Genomic DNA, 19056 nt, shown 5'->3' on the forward strand with positions numbered 1-19056 from the left:
ACGAAATTAATAAAATATTATTTTTAAATATAAAATATTATTTTTTAAATATAATTATATAAATATATATAATTAATTAATTAATTAAAAAATAATTTTTATATAATATCATATTGAATTTACTTAAAATTCGACCTGATCCAAAATTCAATTTAAAAAAAAAAAATAAATTCGATTCTTAGACCAAGACGAAACTCATAAAAAAATGAGTTGGACTGCCAACCTATTGGGAGATATATTTAAAAAACAAATTGCATAATTCTTCTGAGGCAAGGCCCCTAGCTAGGAAAACAGGACGAGAGACATAATAATATTATTTTCAATATGTTATATATGGAAGTATAAATTAGCAAAACTGAAAAGAAAACCGGGACTAATATTACTAGGACGAAAGCAGTTAGGCACAATAACAAGTGAAAATTCCAAGCTTCAAACAGGGTATTAAACCAATACACGTGATGCATCAATTCTATAATAAGTTTCAGGTTCAGCTATTGGGATTTCTAATTGTAGCAAAGTGTGAAAAAAAGTTTGGCAATGTCGATTCACCAAGACTTATTAGGTTTGACATAGTTGAATAATGTCGCATATCAAGCAAGCTGTAGATCAGATGACACATAAAACAAGCTGTCTCTGAATACGTAGGAGGATAGACAGACTGAGGAATATTCAGACGTTCATTACTAACATTGACTTCAAGCACAAGCACATATGCAGTTTGTGTATAGATGCTGATGAAAGATGTGCAGAGATTCTTGAAATAACAATGTTTTCAGGCTCCAGATCCCACCAGTCGATACGATCCAACTAAGCTAGGATGATTTTCACAGCTCCACGATAAGCTTGAATGGACCAGGTCAGCTGACAAGAAAAGAAATACCTTGGAATTAACAGTAAATCCGTATAATAATTCAAAGCACACGTTTAATAGGCAAGGAAGTATTAAAGGAAGGAATTACCCTTGGAAGAATTTCAGATTTCATTGTGAGGCTTCAACCTCAGCAACTCCACCTGTGGGCCCGTAGTTTGATTCATTCACAGAAGCATCTATGCAAGGGCTGTTCTTAAACTGCTCCACATGTTGGGGGTCCATCAATGAGGAAGGAACTTTTGAGACCTGGTGAGTAAGGTTTTGTTTAACTTGTGAATTGTCTGATAAGCAACCCATTGGCAAACTCATTAAACCTGCTGATTTGTGTTCACATGCGAACTTTGTGGAAGCAGGTGATTCAGGTGTCTCAGGATGCTTTACTGACAACTCCAGAGGCCGATGGAAGAGTAAATGAGCAATGGTACGGTCTATGGGATTGGTCTCTGTTTCAGCATCGGACATCCTGTACCATTTCATTCAAGAAGAATGAGAGGCATAAAATGCAGCATTAAGGGTTATAAATGGATATTAAGTTAAAAGAGCTGTTGATTAAGGGAAAGAACCTGAAAAGTTTAGAAAAATTACTTCAAAATGAAATAATATAAATATTAACCAATAAATAAAAACCAATTGAAGCCATATTAATGCTTTTGAGTTTGTTTGACGGTGATCAAATCAGGAAAACTCATGAAATCTCCGCAGAGGAGCAGATAATCCGTAAACACAACTGAGCAAGCATGTACTTACTCTAACTTATACAAGAAGCAAAAACCCTGGCTGTTAGTGACATAAAAACTAAAATAAAATTGAGACAGCAGAAAACACATATTTATAGCTTGTCATTTAGCAGACACTAGTAAAAGGGAAAGGTGGTGATTGAATGTTGACAAGAAATCCCTCCCATGATACTGTAATGGAATGAGATAGTGTGGATAAAAGGATTCTGCTAGACACAGTTGCATTGTTGGATTCATTAAGACTAGAATTCCAGTTGTCAAACACTCTATAATAGCATATTGCTAGTTATCAATGTCCTATAGTGCATTATTATGGCAAACCATTGTCAGAATTCATCCTTTTTATAGTACAAACCATAATTAAACCATGCTATTCAAAGTGCAAGTATCAACAAATTTTCATAAAGCAAGACAAGAAAAAGATCGTCAATTCACCGACCAGGAAAACAAAAGAAAAGAAAAAGGAACTTTAATCAAAAACCTTTCCTTTTTTATCTATATTTTTCATCTTGGCTCAAAATACATTGATGCCTCAGTAACTCCGCATTCAGCCATTAATAGTACAAATCTTAGGTCCAGTGCTATTTAATTTTAGTAAAACCTTTGGAGAGTTCATGACAGAGACTAACCTTTCGAAGGATAACATAAAATCAGTTTCGCATTTGAAATAAATATAAATGCAACAGCATAGAGTTTACTAACCTGTTATGGTGCTTATTTTCTTCTTTTAAAACTTCATTTTCATCCCTGCCATTTTTGTTAGTGCTGCTTGTGTCACTAGCATAATGTCTCTGCATTGCACTTTGAGCCAACCGGAACAAGCTATCTCTTATGCAAAGTCTAACTCTCACATCCAACTGCAAAAATTGATTTCTTGATGTCAGTAATTCCTTATTACCAAGCAAGGAAAGAACTTCACCAGAAAGTCAAGCATACCTTTGCAATTACATCTTGTAGCTGATAAAGTACCGTGTCCCCCACTGAATAGTCATCAATTGCAATAGAGACTGTATTAGAATCATCTTGCTCTAGAGGCGAGTTAGGGTCAAAAGAGGCAAGAGTGCTAAGGTCTTCAACATCAGTTCCCTCAACAAGCTGAAATTGATTTTCTTGAGTTGACTTTGGAATGAGAAATTGATTGGTACAAGGAACTTCATGCGTAAACTGCTGTTGTTGTTTCTGAATGGCAAGCAGTGCTTGCATTTGCTGGCGCCGCCTCAATTTTTCAATTTTTTCTTGAGGTGTCATTCTCAAGGGTTTTGTAGCAGCCTCAAATGACCTGTTTAAAGGATTTGCCTTTCCAGGGGAAACATCATAACAAGAAAGTAAGGGTTGCTGATTAAATTCCCCATACTGGATGTTGGACAACACAGGTATTGCAGGATATTGGTTTGTAAGATTCCCATACGTGGCTGCAAATGTATTGGAGATGTGTTGGTACTGCAGTAAGTCAGATCCTCGAAGCTGCCTCTGCTGACTCACAACCGAAGATGGAGAAGATTTTACCATCGAGGTTGCCAAATTATTCTCATACTGAGCCAATGGGTTCCCAGTTGGAGTCCAGGTACATAAATCCTGTACTTGTTTTGCCTCACCTATTTCTTCAGCTTTTCTTCGAAATTTCAACAGCTTTTTCTGCCTATATGCCTGCACAGAGAAGTATTAAAATAAAAATAACAGTCACATCTTGAAGAAAACACCTAAATTTACAATGCCAGTAAATTAACGCAATAATTTATATATTGTTTATTCACAGCAGCCTCCAAATTTCCCAGACCCCTAGGGGAAAAAAAGAGGAAAGAAGAGAGAATAGAACTCCTAAAGGTCTCCTTTTTTACTTTGGCTAAAGAGTGAAGTCAACATTTAAGGGAAAGCAATTACTCGAGCTTGAAGGAAAATTGAATATATCCAAACACATAAAAATTGCTTTTATACATGAATAAGTACAAGCTGTCTTTAGCAAGCTCTATCATTCCAAACTTCCATAGTTGTATAGACAATATAAATCAGTGACACTGTTGTCACTGTGTAGCTAGCAAACTTCAACATGTTCCAAATTAAGCTGCTGCCTGACGGTTATTTTTTATCAAATCTACATAACACCGAAAAGGTGGTCCTTTTTAGCTCAATAAATTATATATCAGACATTAGAACATGAGGTGGGATCCATTTACACAAGCTTAAGTTTTACACTCCTTTTTGACCTTTGGATCAAAATGGCTAAGATTAAAATTATTATTTTGATCCATGGATCAAAAAAGAGTGTACAACTTGCACAGGTATACTCTTTGAACATATATACAATGGTACATTCTCAGCATCTATTAGCAATTCCAAACTCCCAACTTATATCAACATCTACCAAAAGCTAGAATAAAATTTAACAGCAATATTGTCACAAGGGCTAGAAAGGTATTCTCTGTCTTCAATGAAAACCACATAATCACAGTTAAATGTCAAAGTTAAATATAACATCAGAATTAGACAAGGAGAAGAACTTTCTACCCAGATGGTTTTCATTGTTAGAGGTTTTCCATGACTAACAATACTGAGCCAAACCTGCTAATTAACAGGCACCTAATAAACAATTTCAACCCATCTATTTTGATTTATAGCTAACAAAATCATTTATTTAAAATATTCTGCACTGAAAGAAACTAGGCGCTTTCCCCTCTCTATATAGCACTACGGGAAAGGTTCGATAAACTTACACATATAGTTCTGTTAATGCACAATGAATGAGACATCATAAAAACTTGCCATCCCAGGACCACGGAAAATAGCATTTTGTTATAAATCTTGAAGAGAAACACCAGAAACCAAAGATAATATGAATAGTTAAGTATTAAAAGTAGGATAGGAATACCTTATCAACCAATTCATTAGGGGCCATAACTTTTTCTGTAAACAGGTGAGAGTTTGATGTACTAGTTTTTCCCTTAGTTTCCACATTCATCTGTGAAATCAAAAATAGAAATTATGTAATTACTTTGGATTGATTGTCTAAGTTAAAAGCATGAGTAACAAAGAATTGATCATACTGCATGTTAATATTCCACACCTGCTCCTCAATAATGGATTTACTCTTATCTCCATGAAATTCCACATTATGCAGACCATGAGATGTGCAACCATCCAGTTCTTCATAGATAAGAGTAAATGACTGGTTATCTTGTTGCTCGTATTCTCTTTTGATTTCCAAACTCTCAGATGTGCTCCTTAATGCTCCTAACCCCAGGTTAGGAGAATCCATAGTTGTAGGAAAGCATTTTCCTGGGCTGTTTGTTACCTCTTTAGATGAGGACCATAACTCATCAGCACTACCAAGACTTACATTGCCAAATATTGGGTCATCATTGCTGCAAAATCATCACTTGTGAGAATATTGAGTCAGATGGCTGCCATTGTATATGATAAAAAGGAGCAACAACTAAAGGTACATTCTGATTGGAGTTCTCTTTTTTGCCCCAGAAGGCGTTCAGGTGTATCGGACTCCTCAAAGATTTTTCTTATACTAGTTTGGAACGCTACTACCAAATCAAGGGAAACACATAACAAGTGTATTAAATATGGACAACCGATTGATCAAACTGCTGCTGAAGTTTCAGCTTCTTAGTTCCAAATTCAAGGGTACATAGAATAGTTATAACTTGGACAATATAAGTAGAAAATTTCAAAGTCAAAAGTTCATGAAAACAAATGGTCATTTATGTGAAGACACAAAGGTTGTTCCATGGTGACAAAAGTTATCAACTTATGGTTACTTACCGAGTTCCAAATGAAATGTGAGTATCATAACATATACTACTTGCCTGACCGCACAAAGACCAATCTTCCAGATTAGATTGTCAAGACAATGCTTTCATAAGCTACAAGAAATGTATAAATTGTGCTTTACCTGAAAATTCGATCAAGATCATCAAAGCTTCCAATGTTAGCCCAGCTGTAGTCAACAAAATCACCTTGTTCTTTACCTTCATTGGGATTTTGAAAAACTTCAGGATCTTTACCATGTTCAAGCATCTCTGATGTTAAAAGAATGTGGATAATTAGTTATAAAACAATAAAAAAAAAAGTCATCAGCTTTAGTCTGAATAAAAAATATTCTCACCATTTTTTGAACAACAATTAGCTACTTCAACCAAATTATTAGAGACTTTGCTACCCATGGAATTCTGATCAGTTTTTTCTGCATTAGATAAAGAAAACTCTGGCCATGAGCCCATGCCAAATCCTGAGGTGGAAATCCTTCCATTGGCATTGAAATTGGAACTGCCTTCCAACTTTCTTCCATGAAGATCAACTTTATTCCCAGGTGTCTTTTGCTGGGTGGACTTTATGGTTGCAGTTTCTTGACTCCATTCCTTCTTAGCATGACAGCTTTCACTTCCCTCTTGATAAGGTACTATATGGTCATCAGTCTCACCACCCTCACCCCATATTATATTCGTTAGCTGAAAATATGACAAAAGGGTCCATATCATCACTCATATCACATACAAGAAGGTACTATTATATCTTTAAGCAATCAAAATAATGACATTTAAGTAAAAAAAAAAAAGACAATTCAAAAGATATATCAAAGCTGCAGCTCTCTTGTTTGGTGCATAGGTCTGCCTGATTAAATCAATTGTTATGCTTTTTGCTGCTTTCTAAAATAAATCACTGCCTACAATGATAATTTCACTATAGCAAAAAGACAGAAATTATTTAGAACTCAAGGTACCGGAAGGATAGGTTATGAGTTTCTTGAATGGAAATTATGAAAAAAAAAGAAATCATCAAACTCTCTCCCCACTCTCTCCCCAACCCAGATCATTACTTTGTTAACATGTGTCACAGCCTCATTTATTTAACAAAGCCTCTTGATGTTCTCTCCTTTTGGCTCAAATGTCTTGACTTCAATTAGCATCCGTTAAATCTTCCTTAAACATGATTTGATTCCAAAAATGTATTTGATCTCAGGAACTTTTGTTGTTTCTATGTTGATTATACCTAGTAGTGTTATATTATTTATTTTGAATCACAATCCAAAGAATCCTTCCGACGAATGTAACCTTAGATTAACTGCTTTCTATAAGCATACAGAGCAAAAATTTGCAAAAACAAAATAAAATACTTCATAATGTTGTCTCACTTGGATGTCAAGCTAAGAGATTCAACCTTAAAATCAATTACTTATTGATGGAGGAAACAAAAGTCACGGGCAAGGTGAGTTAGTACTTCAACCAGAAAAAAAGAAAAAGGACATCTGACACACAAAACTAAAAGATATTTAAGTAGCTGATTGGGAAGATATAGGACGACACTTTAAGTATATGTTTCATGAACTCCAAAAATTAACACACCAGATATAAAGGTAATACATATAGGATGGGAAAAAAATGATCCAACAAGTACTTAGATACTCCATTGACAAAGAGAGGTACCAAGATATATAGTAGATGTTTTTGGAATATCCTATTTGATTAGGTGCAAATATGCTCCGTTTTTCTGATGAGATTTTTGGGGGTTCTAGAAGGCCACAGGAACTCACCCATCCTAAATTTATCACGCGTCGTTAAGTCTTAAAATTCAAAACTGTTTCTTTTCTTTTTTTTTTCACATAGTAATCAACAATTAACACATACACGAAGGTAAGGGGAAGAGTACACATCACAAAGCAAACTGCTGCTTTTAAGAGGCTAGAATAAAGCCCAATTATAATCAACAGTTTAAAGTATTTGAATAAAGAGCTTTATCACATGTTAATCATCCTTTTTGTCAAGAGTATGATGCTACTACCCATGCAGCAGCAGACAATGTTACACAAGCTTCCCCAGCGTAGGAAATGAATCTGTTCAAAAATATTTCTGGGGAAGTTACTAATAAATAGCTCACTAATGTAGGCACAAAGGCTCAAGTGCTCCCAGATGTAAGGCAAAAGGGGAGAGAAAGACAAAGGAAAATCTACCTTAAGCTGCTAAAAGTAAAGATTAACAAAGACTCAAGCAGAATGGTTCACAGAACCCTTAACCATATGATATCAAGAACCATGCATGTTTACCTGTCGAATAAAAACCAAGGTAGGGTAGAAAGTTAATCACCCCTGTGACCTCGTGATTAAGGTGGCATGCAATTTCAGCTACGTATATAAGTTGTCTTGACATTGTAAATTTAGTATTCTATGTCAAAGTATGTGCTATTGCCTCCTCATGATGTAGAAAAAGTTTCTCAAGCAAAACACTTGAGAAATAATCTTAAATTTTTAATGAAATTTCCCCAAATCTCAACTCTCAATGGTCATTTCTCAGAATCAAAATCTCCAAAATCAAAGCCTCAACAATCAAATCTCCATAATTGATAAAACTCCAAACTTTATATTTCATAATCCAAACCTACTAGAAAATCAAATAATATGGGTCCTAAAATCTAAACCCTAAACCTTAATATAAGCTCTAAACTATCAAATATAACCAAAACGCAAATATTATTAACATAAATTGGCCTAAAATGTCATAAATATATTAAAAAAAAAAAGTTAACATATATAATATAACAAAATAGCAACATAAATCTTAAAAATTTAATCCCTCAAGTAGCTTCTATCCATCTTGGTTCAATAGGGCCGACCTTAAATATGTGCCCTAGCTGTTTAGAAGGCATAAGCAGGTTGCCTCAAGGCTTGGACAGCTTTATTAATTAAAAGAAAACTTCGCTTATAACCAAATTATTTTTTAGCTACAGGAATGATCTTGAATGACAACTATGCTTAAGTCTATTAACCAAGGACTCCCTTACTTTTACAATTAGAATAGTGATTCCAATACAAAGGGATACAAAGGGATTCCAAAACTACATCAAGTAAGAGAATCCCACTTAAAACTTTAGCTTTTACTCCTATCCTTAACCTTAAATATTTGGTTAACCTCTCTTTAAATGCTTCTCTGTTTCTAACACATTAAACGAAGCATTTTCTCACCTAAATTAAACTAAAAACCCTAGCCCTTCTGCTCTAAAATCCAGGCCCTAAACAATAATTTGTTTCACCTCTTGCTCTGTAAGTGATTTTAAGTAGGTTTCAGACTCTCATGAAGCACAGTTTCTCCTTTATACAATTACTGATTCACAATTTTGAATTATTTCAAGATAAAGTTTCTGATTCCACCAATTCTAAAATCCTAAACTCCTTCCATTACACGACATAGCCTGCCCCTTTCCCCTCAGACCTTCTAAATTCTTTCCAAATACAAATCATAATGCATTCATTCGCACCGTTCTTTCACTTCATCTAGTTTTCTGTTTTCAAGTTAAGTTGACAAGATGCTACAGAACTGAGAATAATACTCCCCATGAATATAAACCATTTACTTACTAGCAAAGTAGTTCAAGCCTCTTCGATTCTCATGTTTCACGGTTTCTAGCTCCTAACCCAGATAAATTCTTCACAATGAATTGTTTTAATACGTGATAAAGACAAAAACTCCATGTTCACCCCAGGAAAAAAAAATCCTTAAAAAATTTCTAGACTAAAATTGCTCTCAAGATTCCTGAATTATAGCTCACTTTATCCTATCACTTCATTGTCCTAGATCTCTAACATAGCCTCATTCCTATGTTAAGTATTGAAACTCCTCTTTACCTAAATCCAAGACTACAATTTTGCCTTCAAGCAAGAAAAAGATTGCATTTTTATGTCATAAAGTCCTAAGAAAAAGTTACTATAATTGATAATTCGGACACAATCTTAATCGAAAATATTTCCTTAAATAGAAACCTCAAAAAAAACACAGTTCAAATGAGAACACTGACAGAACATAAAAACAGAGCAATCTAAGCAATTCCCCGAATAAGTCAAACATAATTTTTCAATTAAATATATTCCAAGTACAATTATTTTAATATATTAAAATAAACAAGATAAATTAAAAAATGAAATTGACTACATATTTTGTGCATCAACTTGCCCAAAAAATTAAAAAAAAAAAAAAAAAAAAACCAGAGCCATTTACAGAGTCTTTTTAACAAAAGAAAAGGTTAGATCTAATTACCTCTTCGTCGTTCCAATCAAACATCTCTAAAGAAACCGAGGCTAATCACAAATCCAAATCCAAATCCCAATTCAAAAGCATGTTCTAAAATTACTCCACACATCGCCAATTCCACCAAAATTTTAAAAAAATAAAAAAAAAAAAACTAAAACAAGAAGAAATAAAACATACCCAGAAAAATTAAAATAAAATTATTTTCTTTGATTTTTATTTTTTTGGATAAACAGAGGAGTGACAAAACAATAAAGCAATGAAAGACGAAGATGAGAGTTACAGAGAAACAGAGAGAGAAAAAATTTTGGGGAAAGAGTTACTATTGTGGGACCCATTTCACGTGACGTCACGTTTCTTAAATGGCGGATAAGATGACACGTGTGAATAGGAGTATCCAAAGATGTGGCTAGGAATGAACTGATCTATTGCTAAGTTGTGATTGGGCCGCTTTGATTACATTTCAATTTCATTTGCATTTCAGTTTTATTTGCAGTTTTATTTTGAAATAAGGAGTTTAGTTTTTTGGTCAAATTTCATTTACATCCTTTATCTTTTAACATCTTTTCATGTAATTCCCTATAATTTTTTTAAATTCTTAATTGTTTATGATTTCAATTTTTTATCGTAAAGTCAATTGATACTAGCTAATATGATATTTATGGAAAAATATTTTACGATTAATTCATTATTTATCAATTAATTTTGTGAGAAATTAAAATTTTTTAAATAAATATCATTATATATTTTAATATACATAACGATAAAATTTATAAGATTAATGAAAATTATACTCATTATGTATTTTAATATCATATAAATATTAATTTCAAAACCTCATAATAACATATTGAAACTAAAGAGGATTTTTCTTTATTTATAAGAGAGAGATTCAAACTCAAAATTTTAAAAACATAAAATTTTCATTGAACCCAACATTCATATGTAAAAGTTAGTAAATCATAGGGTGTTATTTACAAAAAAGATAAAAGTAACGAGGTATAAGCATAATTTTTTTGTCTTCTGCCTTGCCTTTTCATACTTCACGTTTTTATTTGGAATTTTGCTTGACTAGAAATGTCTAGGGTTCAAAAAAAAGAAAAAAAATTTCTAGGGTTTGTTCTTAGTGACTTAGTGGTAGTGGCCAACTTGCTTGTTGCTTTCATGGTGTGGGAAAAGGACTAAAGCTTTATCCCCAAAATCTTATATAATCTAAAAATCTAAATATAAATTATATTCTTATTATAGTGTGATGTAGGATTCTTTTTTATACATACATATATTAAAACATTAGGTTATAATTTGGATCTAACATTCACCAAACATTTTTATCCAAAAAAAGCATACATTTTATTTAATTTGATGGATAAGTTTTATTGATGTCATGTTGTCATCATTTATTATATATATATTATTTATTTATTTATTCATAAGAGAACAAAAGCCCAAACAAAGGGAAAGAAAGATAATACATCAAAATATTTTTTTGAAAATCTCTTAATCATTAAGTTAAGAGATGAAAAATTATAATTAAATGTAAAAAATAGATAAATAAAAAATTATAAATTCATCCCAAAAAATTAAATATAAAAAATTCACCCCTCAAATTGGAAATTCTCTTTCTTTATACCATAAAATAGATTTCAAAATAAATTTTATTTATTTATTTAATTATACCAACATGATTGAAGTGAAGTACCATACTTGATTTGTTAGAGATTCTCTTAAGTCCAAAGACATAATGGTCTTTTTGACATTTTTTTTCTTACAATTGATAAGCATTATATATTTTTTCTATGCAAAAACTATTTAATTGGATTCACAAGCAAATAATGTTTTTTCGTATAGCAATGAGTTGACTTTAACAAAATGAAAAATCACAATAATATCTCAATTAAAAAGAAAAATGATAGGATGAGAAAAGGGAAAATCCGAATTTGATCCCTATACTTTTTTAATTGTGTGATTTTGGTCCTCTTACTCTAACTTCAATAAATTTAATCCTTATATGGATAAAAATGTTAAAATTCTACAATTAAATTCGATTAGGTAAATTCTTATTGATGATGTAAAATTTTAACTTAAACTTTTTTTACCATGGGGCACATATTTATTTGAAAAAAAAAACTATTTTATGAATTAAAAAATAAATGAAGTATATATTTGCATAAATTAAAAAGTAAATAATTTTAAGGTATATATCATTAAATTTAGATATAAATTATTTTTTTATTTAAGCATGTGGTATGGGTTTATTTTTCATTTATGAATTTTGTTTATTAATGTACAAATAAAGCAATATTAAATAAAATATTTTTCTGCATTCCTTATAACTTTTTTATTAATTTAAAAGTAAAATAGAAGATTGTTATTTCATTTATATGAAATAAAATCTATACTTTTTAGAATTATTAAAATTATTACGTCTGGTGCTGCAATATTATTAATTCAAACAAAATTAAAAACTTGCTTTGATTTTTTTCTTTAAAATTTGCAAAAAAAAAAAATTTTTCTAAAATTTGCTTTTGCTCATTTTGGCAGATGAGAAGGGCTGGACGTTAGAAAATGGATCTACGGTTATACATTATGGGCTGCGGTATATTTATATTGTATAAAATATTAAAAATTAATTTATATATTTATATAATATTTTATATAAAAATTATATATTATAATTTATATCGATACGAAAATATAAAATATATTTTTTAATTTTATTAAACATAAATATAATTTTTATTAAAATTTTAAATAATATTATTTTTATATATTTTTTTATGACGCATAAACCAACATTTAAAATATATGATAAATCTTGTTCATAATCTTGGTAGTTTTATCATATATGTATAATTGCTTATAATTAGGGATGTAAATGATACATTAGTACTCGTAAGCTACTCGGATTCGATTCGAATAAAACTCGAATTCAGTTCGATTATTATCGAGTCGAGCTCGAGCTCGAGTAGCTCGACTTATCGATCGAGCCTAATTCGAGTATTCTTATATTTCACTCGAGTAGCTTGCGAGTCTAATCGAGCTTTTATATTTAAATATATTTTTATTATTTTAATTAATAAAATATTTCGAGTCCGAGTTCAAGTTCGAGCATGAATAATCGAATTCTTGTCGAGTATACGAATCGAGCTTATTTTTATATATTAATCGAGCTTAATCGAGCGAGCTCGAATAGCTCGAATTCGATCACGAATCGAGCTCGAGCCGAATATCGAGTCCCGAATTGTGAGTCGAGCTCGAGCTCGAGCTTCTCATTATTCGACTTGACTCGACTCGATTACACCCCTACTTATAACCATCTAGAGATATCAGAGTTAGGAAATAAGATAAGAAATGACTAAAGACGTTTGAGGATACATCAAAGACCTGATTTCGAGTTAAGTTTTTTCGTCTCATTTATTTGTATTAGGGTTTTGTCTTTTAGATGTAACCAAAAAAAAAATATGAGATTTTTTTTTTTAATTTTTGTGATAATTAATTGATTTAATCTGAACATAGAGCAATAAGGAATTACTCAGTTTGTATCAATTCCCACCGATCTCAAAAAGCAAATTGCCAGCAAATGTTGCAAATCTTTTTCTTTAATTTTTATTTAATTCATTATATAATTACTGATCACTTGAAAATTGTGAACTATTTTCAAGCGGTACATAAGAAGAATTTATATTAGAGTGATTTTTATATTTTTTAATTTTTAAATTAAAATTAAATTTATAATTCATTTGAATCAAAAATAATAATTTTAATTTAAAAATATAAAAATCATACTAATGTAAATGAATTATTCCTAATTCATCTTTTTTTCTTTTAATTTTTTGAAAAGAGGGATTCTAATTTAAAAAAAAAAAAATACATGCATATATCATTCAATCAAATAATCAAATATATTTCATTAATATCTTAATTGTTAAGATTTGAATTTAAAAATTTTTTTTTATCAAATAACTCCAAATCTATTTAATGTTATTTACTAGGTAACTGAATCAATACTTAGGCAAGTCACATTTTTAGTGTCCCTCATTATAGCAAATGGAAAATTTATACTAAAAACATTGTAATAGACAATAAAGGATGATTCCTCCAACTCGGATAAAGAGACAGGCGGTGGAGAAAAAGCTGAATGAAGTGGCTGGAGAGAATCCTATATTTCTTCACACGTTGCATCCATGCAACCACAAAACGACACCCAAAGCCATTCCAAAACGCATCATAAATGAAATTGAATTAATTAATTAACAAAAATATATAAATTTAAATTTAATAATCTAAAACATGAATATACGAAATATAAAATATGAAAATAATATAATTTAAAATTTTAATAATTATTATATTTAAATTTACTAAAAATAAAATTTTATATTTTATTTTTTTATATTAAAACAAATTATTATACATATAAAATATAATATAAATATATAAATTTTAATATTTTATATGATATAAATATACGAATTACCGAATTTATAATTTTTTTTTTTTTTGCTTTTCTTTGTTTAAGTTTTTAATTGCCAAAAAAAAAAAAAAAGTAGAAGCTAGCTTGGAAAGCATGATGGCTGTGAGTTGGCGTTAACTTCAACAATGGGTATTGGGGTATCATACGAATTTTGGTTGCTATAAATAGGATGGTGGCAAAACTAGTTTCCTCATTCAAAAAATTTTTTCTATACCTAATTGCTAGCTTAGCCCTGCAATATTAATGGCAACCGTCATTGCTCCTGACCACTACTCTGCTGTTGAAGATGCCGAAGCCCTTCAAAAGGCTTGTAAAGGTAATTCATCTCTCATAAAGCATTTTAATATATATATATATATATATATATTATAGATTTGAGATTGTTAAAATTTAAATTTTAATTATTGAAATTAAAAATTTATTATATCAATAATTTATTATGATCGATAATGTATATATTTAGTTTCAATTGTACTATCATTCCTGTTAAAAATTAAATTTTTTATTCATAACAATAATTTTATTTGTAAAACTTTTGAAACTCTAATTTAATTAGATAATTTCGAGTCTAAATTAAATTAGAGAATCTAAAATATAATATGAATATGATATGAAAATAAGATACGAATATAAAATAATTTAAAATTTTATCAATAATCATATATGAATTTAATAAAACTAAAAAAATATATATTTTATATTTTTATATTAACATAAATTATAACATGTAATTTTCATATAAATATAAATATATTAATTTAAATATTTTGCACTACAAAAATACATGTATTTTCATATTTAATCTAAATCTTGAGATAGAGGCAAGAAATTTACACAATGAAAGAGCTTATTATGATAAATTTGTTCTGATATAATAAACTTTTATAATTATTAAGTAGTTGGTTCAATCGGTTAAGATTCGTTTTTTTTTACGAAAAAATTTTGGGTTTGAGTTCTGTCAATGATCACTTGTTGGGATCATCATGAATGTACGATTTGTAATCATATATTTTAAGCTGTCAGATATAATATATCTTATTTTAACTTAAAGAACTGACTAATTTATCTATCGCAGATTTTATTTACTAAAAAAAAAAATGGACTTTATGATAAATTAATTTTTTCAATGGATTTTCTTCAATATTATTTAAATCAAATAAAATTTTTTTTTACCAATGTTGGCAAAGTCACTACTACCTGATCAATATAAGTTTAGGGCATATAATTCAATATGGATTGCTTAAAAGAATGTCACTTTCTAAAAGTCATGCATGTTTCATAAAATTTATGATAACAGTAATTAGGTCAATTCTAAATTCCAATAAAGAATTGAATGGAAATTTCCTTTTGATGTCACCAACTACACATTTCTACTTGGTAGGTACACTTTTCTTGTCCATAGACACGTAGCTTCATATGTCAATTTCTCTTTTATTTTAAATCATCTGTCATATTTTTCCTTTGATTTTCTTGTATTCATTTCTTTATTACAAAAATAAAAAAACCCAAGCTATAATATATTTTTATTAGTTTTACGTATATGATCTAATCTCATCTAAATGTATTAAAAAATATATTTCGATTTAATCTCTAAATTTACGTGTATATATGTAAGAAAAAAAATCAAATAATAATTTTGCTTGAAAAGATACAAAAAATTTTGAAAGGCCGTGGCCCTTGCCAGCCCCCTAGCTACGCTCTGGTGTGTGTACTGTAACACATGAACATCCTATCATTCAAAAAGTTTTGCTAAACAAAGACTAAAGAGAAATTCAGAAAGCTAATAATTTTCAGAACAATGGCTGAAAAAAGGGGAATCTGATAAAGAGTTAGGTTCTTTGGTTCACCAAAAACTTTCAAATGATCAAAAGATAGCAACATATTAGGCAAACATTTATTAGATTAATTAATTAATTAATTAATTAATAGGGAAAAAGTGTAACAGGGACTGAATTCAACAAAGGAACACTAAAGCTGTGAACATTGGCAACTTTCCAGCAAATTACTGCTAAGTAAGCCTGGGTTGGATTTCTTGACAACTATTGATTTATCATTTACAAACAATTCAGGTTATGGAATCTGCTCTGTGTTAAGAAAAAAAGAGTACATAACTTTTTAGCAATACTTCACCGTCTATGAATTTTTTGAAAGAAAAATTTGAATTTGACTCGAAAATATACGTATTTATTACTAACATATATGTTTGAAATTCAAATTCAATATCTTATTAAATTAATTAAAGTTAATAGCATATGTGAGTTTTTTTTTTTTTCTGTAATTAGTACATAAAGGAAAGTACCATGACTTAAATTAACTTACCATTTCTGCTCCATTTCTTGTCCTTACTCTTCGACTTGAGTCAAGCTTAAGTAGCAAAGATGAAAACTTTTCCTAATTACTCTTACAATTATCATTGCAATTGATAATTTATTCTTTGAAATGGGAGTTTTTATTCTTTGAAATGGCAGCATCTGTTACAATAAATTACTCCTTAAAAGATCATGCTTTACCAGGGTATAGAAAATGTTATATTATATCTGCACAGCTAAGCATAAACTGAAAGATCATAAATATTATGCACTAAAATAAGCTAAATTAAATAACATTATCTAGTATAACTATGAGAAAATCACATATAATTTATTTTTAAAAATGACACATTAATTCATAAGTTTGAAATTTAAATTTCAACCCATATAATTCTTTCTTTCATTTTCAATTTGCGGTGTCTTTTATAAAAATTTTAAAAAAAATTATTTTTATTTTATCCAAGTCTAAAAGATTTATTTTTATAGGCGTTAAGTTCAACGATATTAATGGTTTAAATTGAGTGTTGTGAGGATCCTAGTACTATAAATAAGAGCCTCAGGTAATAAAGTCTCCTTCAAAATTCATTGACAATCTCTTAAGATTAGAGGAAAATAGTTCAATCAAATGGCTACCATTGATGTTCCTAACCAGGTTTCATTTCTTGAAGATGCAGAAGCCCTTCGAAAGGCTTATCAAGGTTATTACAACGAAATTTTTCTAATAATCTCATAGGCCCTTTAGTTTTATGTACTGATCATTTGTTTTTCTTATAATCCATCTTTATACTATATGTAGTTCAGACTGGAAAAAACCTTGTGACTTGTACATGTTTTTGTGCTTGTAACTTTTGCTAGGATGGGGGACCGATGAGAAGGCAATAATTTCGGTATTGGGTCATAGAAATGCAGCTCAAAGAAAGCAAATCAGGCTGGCTTATGAAGAACTCTACCAGGAAGATCTTATCAAGCGTCTCGAATCAGAGCTTTCTGGTGATTTTGAGGTTAATGCCATTGCCAGCATCATTTCCATTTCTGTTTCATTCTTAAATATTGGATCATCAGTGTTTTTGACACTAGTTAAGATTGATTGTTGTGAATATAGAGAGCGGTGTATCGTTGGATATTGGATCCAGCAGATAGAGATGCTGTGTTAGCTAGTGTGGCCATAAGGAAAAGCAGCCCTGATCACCATGTGATCATTGAAATATCATGCACTAGATCCCCTGAAGAGCTCTTGGCTGTAAGGAGAGCCTATCAGGTTCGATACAAGCATTCCCTGGAGGAAGATGTTGCTGCTCATACCAAGGGAGACATCCGAAAGGTATGTGATCCTGATCAATATTCTTCATTTTATGGTTGATGAAACCTTGGGGGAACAAGTAATTACAGAAAGTTTTTTATTGCTGTTACAGCTCTTAGTTGCCTTGGTGAGTGCATTCAGATATGATGGAGAGGAGATAAATACCAGACTAGCAAATTCTGAAGCCGAGACTCTTCACGATTCTATCAAAGACAAGGCCTTCAACCATGAAGAAGTTATCAGGATCTTGAGTACAAGAAGCAAGATGCAACTTATGGCAACTTTCAATCGTTACAGAGATGATCAAAGCACTTCCATCACTAAGGTAAATGTTAAAAGCTCTTTTTATCAAACTCAGACCTTAGCTTAATTGGTTCATACCACCAACCTTAAGTGGTAGCGTCTAGCTGATATTCGAATTCAAACACCTGTAATCCCTTCCCTTAGTCAGGCACCTGTAATCCCTCCCCTTAGTCAGGCACCTGTAATCCCTCCCCTTAAACCTGGGTTGTGGCAAGCTATGTTCATGTCAAATGTATTCTCAATTAACCATTTCTTTTCTGTTTCTCCAGAATTTGCCAGCTGCTTCAGGTGATGAATTCCTGTTGGCACTGCGTACTGCAGTTCGTTGCCTCAATGACCCGAAAAAGTACTTTGAAAAGGTTGAGTTTTATGACCCTGATAACAATTTGCTAAGCTTTTTAATCAATAAGATTGGTGGAATAAATGGACTCAAATCTGGTATTTGTGTACGATAGGTTTTGCGCAGTTCGATCAAAAGGACCGGAACTGATGAGGATGCTCTTACCAGAGTGATCGTTACAAGGGCAGAAAAGGACCTGAAAGAGATCAAAAACCTTTATTACAAAAGAAACAGTGTGCCTCTTGATCAAGCTGTTGCCAAGGACACCTCAGGGGATTACAAGGCTTTCCTTCTTACTCTGATGGGGAAGGAAGATTGAAATCGTTACTGGCCTTTTGCAGGTTTCAATAAAGTGTCCGGTTGCTTTGAGTCAGTATTATCTTGATCCGGGCTTATGTTTCTATGTGGCTTGATCCTATTTGCTTATGTATTTTCATTTAATCTGGTTGTAATGGAGTGGTTATTTTCCTAAGCAGTTGTCAGAAATGTACTTTTCTTTAATCTGGTTTTAATGGAGTGGTTATTTTCCTAGGCAGTTTCTAATGACATTCCTTCAATCTCTAGATGATTGCCACATATTCATATGAGAACAAGAATCTTAGTTCAGATGGTTCACCCATATTATATTAAACTATATTCTTAGAAGAATCTAAGCTTATTCTAGATGGTTCACCCACTTCCTCCAATGAATTCTCATGAAG

The 19056-nt window shown here is 30.9% G+C and overlaps 2 protein-coding genes across 3 annotated transcripts; one reads left to right on the forward strand and one right to left on the reverse strand.

The window, feature by feature from the left end:
- Nucleotides 1-356: 356 nt before the first annotated feature.
- Nucleotides 357-9912, reverse strand: LOC111310001 (protein LNK2-like). 2 transcript variants are annotated; one of them, XM_022909072.2, is made up of 9 exons: nucleotides 9639-9912; nucleotides 5720-6062; nucleotides 5507-5633; nucleotides 4670-4967; nucleotides 4475-4564; nucleotides 2545-3255; nucleotides 2311-2465; nucleotides 960-1334; nucleotides 357-861 (listed from the first exon to the last, which is right to left on the reverse strand). In XM_022909072.2, exons 1-8 carry the CDS (start codon nucleotides 9660-9662, stop codon nucleotides 980-982), a joined length of 2103 nt encoding a protein of 700 aa, XP_022764807.1. In that variant the 5' UTR covers nucleotides 9663-9912; the 3' UTR covers nucleotides 357-861; nucleotides 960-979. The 2 variants fall into 2 exon arrangements, with proteins under 2 accessions (XP_022764807.1, XP_022764808.1); XM_022909073.2 differs by having other exon boundaries at nucleotides 357-880.
- Nucleotides 9913-16989: 7077 nt separating this feature from the next.
- LOC111284118 (annexin-like protein RJ4) lies at nucleotides 16990-18890 on the forward strand. Its single transcript, XM_022872844.2, has 6 exons — nucleotides 16990-17110; nucleotides 17268-17413; nucleotides 17515-17733; nucleotides 17825-18037; nucleotides 18285-18374; nucleotides 18471-18890. The coding sequence occupies exons 1-6, from the start codon at nucleotides 17038-17040 to the stop codon at nucleotides 18672-18674; spliced, it is 945 nt and encodes a 314-aa protein (XP_022728579.2). The 5' UTR covers nucleotides 16990-17037; the 3' UTR covers nucleotides 18675-18890.
- The last annotated feature ends 166 nt before the right edge of the window (nucleotides 18891-19056 follow it).

This window comes from Durio zibethinus, chromosome 19, assembly GCF_047325235.1.
Source record: "Durio zibethinus cultivar Kanyao isolate XHJ-2024 chromosome 19, ASM4732523v1, whole genome shotgun sequence".
Taxonomy (NCBI): domain Eukaryota; kingdom Viridiplantae; phylum Streptophyta; class Magnoliopsida; order Malvales; family Malvaceae; genus Durio; species Durio zibethinus.

Coding starts and splice junctions, on each gene's coding strand:
- LOC111310001 (XM_022909072.2), bottom strand. CDS start 9,662: ATGTTTGATTGGAACGACGAAGAG. Junction 3,256..4,474: donor CTAATGAATTGGTTGATAAG/GTATTCCTATCC, acceptor TTCTCTGTGCAG/GCATATAGGCAGAAAAAGCT. Junction 1,335..2,310: donor GAAAATAAGCACCATAACAG/GTTAGTAAACTC, acceptor GAAATGGTACAG/GATGTCCGATGCTGAAACAG.
- LOC111284118 (XM_022872844.2), top strand. CDS start 17,038: ATGGCTACCATTGATGTTCCTAACCAGGTTTCATTTCTTGAAGATGCA. Junction 17,111..17,267: donor CCTTCGAAAGGCTTATCAAG/GTTATTACAACG, acceptor AACTTTTGCTAG/GATGGGGGACCGATGAGAAG. Junction 18,038..18,284: donor AAAGCACTTCCATCACTAAG/GTAAATGTTAAA, acceptor CTGTTTCTCCAG/AATTTGCCAGCTGCTTCAGG.